At 40.1% G+C, this 7,393-nt stretch overlaps 1 protein-coding gene across 1 annotated transcript in view; it reads right to left on the minus strand.

The window, feature by feature from the left end:
• Nucleotides 1–7,386, minus strand: part of LOC143280364 (uncharacterized) — a 46,259-nt gene extending 38,873 nt beyond the window's left edge. The window contains exons 1-4 of the mRNA XM_076585000.1: nt 7,310–7,386; nt 2,838–2,938; nt 2,191–2,254; nt 617–669 (exon numbers count right to left, since the gene is read on the minus strand). Coding sequence (XP_076441115.1) covers nt 617–669; nt 2,191–2,254; nt 2,838–2,936 — 216 coding nt within the window. The 5' untranslated portion in view covers nt 2,937–2,938; nt 7,310–7,386. The remainder of the gene's footprint in view (nt 1–616; nt 670–2,190; nt 2,255–2,837; nt 2,939–7,309) is intronic.
• Between the last annotated feature and the right edge of the window lie 7 nt (nt 7,387–7,393).

A 7,393-nucleotide genomic window follows, 5' to 3' on the forward strand; every position in this document is an offset into this window, starting at 1 on the left:
GCCATTACTCCACATCATTACTATGTGATAACCAGTATTTTATCATTGTAAATGGGAGGTATGCGTGACTATAGACCTTTGCCAAATACTGGTGGATGAAATGTCTGAAAGTGACATCGTTCAATAAGACATGTAGAAATCAAGTTTGTATGTGCTGTGTGCATAGTAAACTGCACTAACACTTTAGCCAGATGAGCTGGAACACATGCTGTGGCATGTGTCAGAACTGAACCTGATTCCACGGAGAAATATGATACAAGAGTTATACAAGTGGATACAAAGACTCATTCATGTCTGTACTCAAGGCATCTTGGATTGGAAAACCAGACAAAAAATTTGTTGACAGCAGAAAAAATGTATTTCCTTCTTGACTAAAATTTCTTTTTTTTTCTATATATTCGTACACAACACATAAATGTGTGTACACACACATAAGAAAAAATATGCACCAACATAAAAAAGTTACTGACAACCTTCTTTCGAATTTAAAGTCTGACATCCAGCCAACCAGAGCATAATCTTTTTTTTTCTATAGAAATTCACCTAAACTGACATGTACAGTTTTCCATCCATTCAATACAGGACACACACACACACACTACACACACACACTTACCTTGGAAGGAATGCAGATCTGGCAAGACTCATGTCTTCCGATGATGTTCTCACCTGAAAACGAATGGCATTTCCAGTCACAATAAAATCTTGGACATACATAGACATCACACCAGTGACTTCAAAAATCACAAACTGAAGAACTGAACACAACAAGCAGAGTGTAAAGGATGTTCCACACGCACTGAATGATATACGTGTTCATGGACTGTTGTTTAAGAACTAACACACCTTTTCCTGAGATGGATGACCTAAGACCTGAGTCTTTAAATCCTCTTTCTTCTGCGTGGGCTTTTACGTGTATGACCCGTTTTTTACCCCCGCCATGTAGGCAGCCATACTCCGTTTTCGGGGGTGTGCATGCTGGGTATGTTCTTGCTTCCCATAAACCCACCGAAATGCTGACATGGATTACAGGATCTTTAACGTGCGTATTTGATCTTCTGCTTGCATATACACACGAAGGGGGTCAGGCACTAGCAGGTCTGCACATATGTTGACCTGGGAGATCGTAAAAAAAAATTCTCCCACCCTTTACCCACCAGGCGCCGTCACCGTGATTCGAACCCGGGACCCTCAGATTGACAGTCCAATGCTTTAACCACTCAGCTATTGCACCCGTCACTGAGTTAAATCAATTCTCTTCCTGCATTCAGATTGAAACGAGATAGATCGTATTGTTTTGTGCTGTGTTGAAAAGTGCTGCGTTGTGTTGTATTTCTGTTTTGTCACAACAGATTTCTTAGTGTTAAACTTGGGCTGCTCTCTCCAAAGAGAGCACATCACAACAGTGCAGCACCACCCTTCTTTTCTTTCTTTTTTTCTGTCTGCAAGTGTTTTTGTTTTACTATCAAAAAGGATTTTTCTACAGAATTTTGCCAGAGGCAACCCTTTTGTTGCCATGGGCTCTTTTACATGCGCTAAGTGCATGCTAAAAACAGGAATTCTCGTTTTTTATTATCTTATCCGATTGACTAGCAACCAGACACACTCAAAACTAGTGGAGGAACAGAAAATAGCAGTGAACGTGGGATTTGACCCCATGCGCTCAGATTCTCTCGCTTCATGGGCCACCACTCCACAGATAATCAGCCTTGTGGTAAGTCAGTATTAAACCCCTTAACTTCTTGTCATGCTGTGAATGAATATATGACAGGAGTCAAAATATCAAAGAGTATTTTTAATCATTCAATGCACTAAACAATCGGCCATTGGTTGGATCAACAACAAAAGAGTGTGTGTGCACAAAGAGGATTACCATTTGTTGACTATATATGTGGCAGCTATGCGTCTACGTTTCTGCAGTATATATTACACTGCTGCTGTGTATGCTTGTCAGTGAAGGGCTGTAACCTCAGAGTGGAGAGAGATTACAGGTCAGGATGTCAGCCACCAATCTGGATTTGGAATTCTTCCTCTCAGGACTACACTGCTTTAGCACAGCAAAATCAATGACATCACCAACATGTTCACACGAATCACAGAAAACATGGTTAAAAGTGATGCGCCACTGATCTCACTTCACCAAGGTTCAGCAACTAAAGGGTTAAAGCGCATTCCTTTACCAGGTCTCACCTTCATACACAGGGTATTCTTTATTCTGAAGACCCTTTTGTTCCAGAACAATTAGATGAGCAACCTGAAAAATGAATGAAAGATGTGATTTGTGATCATCATCATCAAATCATCACAAGCACAAACCATTTGATACTTATCAACCTAAAGTCTAAACTGGTATTAGATATATACTGAATCAGATTATTCTTTTCATTCAGCAGGACATCTTTGGACTGTTCTTTTGTTCTTTTAATTTTAACACTGAACAGACCGTATGAAACAATACTGGATTTGGACTTAACAGAAACATATTTGTGACAAAAAGATTACCAGAGACATATGCGTGACAAAGATTACCAGTACGTCACATGTACAATGATAATTTCTTTCAGTTACTTTCTGTAATAAATACACACAAGTACACAACTGTGAATTGTGTCCATATCACAATGCCAAATACACATATTCACACAGATTAAATAATTCATACACATACAAGCGTGCACACAAATGCACAAACTAACAATCTGAGTCAACACCTGTAAATGCACTGCAGTGCACTACAATGTGGCTGAAAGCATGTCATATGATTAGAATACTTCAAAGAAGAATGAAAACTTAAACTGAAATACATTTACAAAATATGCTACTGTTAATGAACTCACTGGTTTTCTTTGCGAGGCTGACAAATCATCTTCATCCGTTTCATCATCAGACTCATCGTGATAAATTGCCTGTGTTGCATCAATGGTATCAAAGTCCATCCCTAAACAGACATAACAATCAATCAGAATTCGGAGAATAAAAGAATTGGAAAAATTTTTTAATCATAAATATTATAAAATTATCAACACTTTTATAAATGCCACTTATCAAGTGCCACAATTCCATGAAGTTTAAAATTAGATCAAACATTTTCCAAAAGTACTCTGCGTGTGTGTATGTGTGTGCACACGCACGCATGAGTGTTTGCGTATGTGTGTGTGTGTGTAATTGACAATGTTCATGAAAGATGAGACCAGAGTAAAGTAGAGAGAAGATAAAATATGTTTTATATGGCCATAATGTGTGTGTGATATGTCAGTGTGGTATGTTAAGGTATATTATTTTTTCATTCGTATATTATGTATAAATGCAAGCACATGAGAGCATGAGTATGACTGCACTAATGAGCAGGCAATGTGTACATGCATGTTTGTGCATGCTCATAAATATAAGTGCTGCATGTGGAAACAAGTGTGAGTATGTGTGCGCGCGCGCAGCCGCGCGTGTGCTGTGTGTTGTGAGAGACTCAGAGAGAGAGAGAGAAAGAGAGAGAGAGAGAGAGAGAGAGAGAGAGAGAACCAGAAAAAGAGAAAGACATAGACAGAGAGAAAGACAGAGGGAGAGAGATGCATACATGCAAATGCTTGTGTGTGTGTGTGTGTGTGTGTGTGTGTGTGTGTGTGTGTGTGTGTGTCAGACTCAGAGAGAGAGAGAGAAAGAGAGAGAGAGAGAGAGAGAGAGAGAGAGAGAACCAGAAAAAGAGAAAGACATAGACAGAGACAAAGACAGAGGGAGAGAGATGCATACATGCAAATGCTTGTGTGTGTGTGTGTGTGTGTGTGTGTGTTTACTTACATGGGATAGTATCATCTATCTCCAAATCTAACCAAATTTGTGTATCATTGTGATCAACTTGAGTAAAGTTAAATAATGCCATGGACAGATGGGGGGGAAAAAACTTTGAGAAATTGTTTCATCACAAGGGCCATAAAAAATACTTCAGAAGCTATTACTGACTAAACTTTTGATCACATAATTGATGGAGAGTGTGTCACCAAATTGTAGCACCACCATTTTCTTTCTATGTTTGCAAGTATACTTTTTTTTTTTTTTTTAAAGTGGATTCTTTCTTACAGGATTTTGCCAGTGGTTATTTTCAGAATGCTGCTGCATATGGGACCTGTGTCCATTGTCTCAGCCGAAAGACTATCCCCCAGACAACCACTCAACATCTAGAGGAAGGGGGAGCAAAAATCCTAGTCTGTAAGTGGGACTCAAACCCACGCACACTCACTTCGTCAGGTGCATTACCCCTGGGCCACTATTCCTGTTGGTCAAATGTCTTTCCAATAGCTATTATAAATCTTTTTGTTAGGATGAATTAACCTGAGAGAGAGAGGTGCCTGTTCCATTGCTTTGCATGACAGTTAGAGATGCCTAGAATATGACAGTTATGTTCATGTTCTGCATGCACACACATATGCACGCGCTCAAGTGCATGCACACTCACACACCCATTCACTCCACACATTCACACGCACTACTTTATATGCGTGTGTTCATTCACATAATAAATTTAATGCGTGAACGACCAGGCACCCTCGCTGGCCACCCACGAAGCTTAAGAAAACTAAAGAAGAAGAGAGAGAGAGACAGAAGAATGCAGTACGATGAAAAGAGGACACTCGGCAACAACCAATGGAAGAACCAGAGGAAGAAGATGAAATGTATCAGCAGGATGGAAGAATAAGCCTAAGTCAACAACAAACATTATTAACAAGCTGCAGATCTGAAGATGAAGTCAGAAGATAAAAGACGACAAACCCGAAGGACGAGGAGAAAGCCCACAGAACAAATTATACACACATACAGTAGCAAACAGTTAGCAAAGAATCATTAACAGACAAGAATGGACACAACCAGATACAGGATACACTACAGACACAACAAAATAAGGATTGACTCAGTATAGTCCAGTCATCCCTGATGACAAAAATGTCTTGACTTCCCTTGAAAAGAAAGAAAGGAAAAGGAAGAAAAATGATAAATTAACCTACACTAATGTGAACATAATTCTGTAGTATACAAAAAGAGAGGGAAAGAGAGAGAGGCCAGCAGACAGAAATCACCTGCCAAATACTTCATCAAGATAATTACATAGACCAAACAGTCCTGAAGAGTGTCTGAAGGCAGGGGGTCTGGAGTGAGAGGAGTGACAAGTCCCATCTCTGAAGGTCACTAAACCATTACCCATAACAATAAGTGAATAATTCTATTGTGTATTGCAGTGTTAGAAGCACTGAGGCAGAATGGGTCAGGCAATGGACTTCACCAGCCATCAGGGTTTGAGGCCCTTTTTCAGCATGGTGTTGTGCCCTTGGAAAACACACTTTACTCCGATTTTCCTCACTTCATCCAGGTCTGAATGGGCAGCTGACAGTTGGGGAAGGCTAAAACGGCAGGAGAGGACAGACCAGTCTTCCCATGCCAACCCTTTTACAGAGTAATTGTGAATCCACTGCCACAATGGCCGTAAAAAGGCTATGGGTCCTTTGACTTAAAAAAAAATAAATCGTACTGTTACTCTTCCTCTTCAGTCACAGCAGACTTCTCTGTGAAATACACGCTGCTCTTCCCTGGGACAGCTTGTTGCCAGAGTCCAGCACCACTTTTTGTTCCTTCTTTTCTCTCTGCAGCATGGGACTTTATTTAATTGTTTTACATGAAAGACTAGGATTCAGACCACCACAAAATGTCTAGTAGTATGGGGGAATAAAAATCCCAGTCTTTGTGGGAATCCAACACAGCAACCTCACTAGGTGCTTTATTCACCAGACCACTACTACACATGCTCTGTGCATCATTCTCACTCTTCTCCTCCAAAATCACCATCATCAAACAAACTACCTGGATAAAGAAATCTTTGACCAATAGTATCATTGAAATAAAAGCATGTCAATGCAACTAGACACAGATCAAGAGCGAAATTATGATTTATCTAATTCACTTGGCTGATGTAGTTCACAGCCATTTTCAGAAATTAAGTGTTATACATGTATAAACCAGTGTTCACCAGTGATCATGGTACAAGGCCCCTTTTCAGCATGGCGTTGTGTCCTTGGGAAATGTGCTTTACCTTGAATTTCCTTGTTCCACCCAGCTGTAAACAGGTATCTGACTGGTTGGGGAATGTTAACTTAAAATGGCTGAAGAGGATTGGGCCCCGCATTCCTATGCCCAGCCTAAGTGGATATCAGTCCATTACCCCAGTGGCAGTTAGTGGCTATGGGAACTTTAACGTTTTTAAACATGAGATTCTTAAAACATCTATAAAAATAACCTGGATATCACTACTGTCTGGCATGTTACCAAGGAGGCAGAGTAGACTTTTTGTCAGGCCTTGACATTAAATGACAAACAAAAACTGAAGTCTTGTCTTCTGAACAATTTTCTTGTACTGCATTCACATAAGACACATTACAACAATAGGCACAGTGTTCCACCATGCTCTACAGCCCCTGCCCCATCACTACCCTGGCTTGGATTGAAACCCTACTCTGTATTGCACTGTTTACAAAGAAGCTTTGCAAAGCAACCAAAGCTGATATAAAAGATGAGGCTGTTTGGATGTTGTAAATCAACTGGCTGGGAATTCCAAACAGTGTGGACTGAAAATGAAAATGAGCATTCACTCAATCACTGCAGGTTTCTGTTCTGACTTTGGGAATACCAAAAAACTTTATATCAAGTAATAAACTAAAAAATACAGATGTCTTGAAGGAATACATATAGAAATACATTCTGACAAAGACATTAATTACAGAGCTGTGCAACAGAAAAGTGTGGTTCAGTTCATCTCCATCCAGTTCAGGGCCACAATCAAGAGGATGATTATTCTGCCATTTAGTTTCAAGGAGTCAAATGTGCAGACTAATCCTTGTGCATCCTTATGCAACGGTCTAGCTGTTTTTGTGATGCACGACACACACACCCAACACCCTGGTCAGGCCTTGAGGGCCAGCAATTACCACAAGAGTTGGGGGAACATTTACATAAAATCTGAATCTGTAACCGGGAAGAAACTTTGGGGAGAGTAAAGATGTACTGGTACTCTTTAAACTGCAATAAACCCTGCACTGAACTGATCATAACTCTTGCTATTCATACTCTGATCAAGTGGCACTTGGAACTGATATTGCCTTTTAGTGTTGCCACTATTCCATCATGCTCCCGCCAAGTGCACTTAGTAGCTATATTTGCACTATCAGTCTACAAAGTTTTGGACGGCGTGCAGACTACATCATTTTATAGCAAACATTCAAGGAAAAAACTCTTTTTTTTTCTAAACTAAAGGCATAATTTGGATGCTGACCTTCTTCTATTTTTGTTGTTATTTCGGCCCGACAGCTCTCAGGAAACGAAACATTGACGGCGTGACATCAAGGGAGGTCACCCT

Source organism: Babylonia areolata, chromosome 3 (assembly GCF_041734735.1).
Source record: "Babylonia areolata isolate BAREFJ2019XMU chromosome 3, ASM4173473v1, whole genome shotgun sequence".
NCBI lineage: Eukaryota > Metazoa > Mollusca > Gastropoda > Neogastropoda > Buccinidae > Babylonia > Babylonia areolata.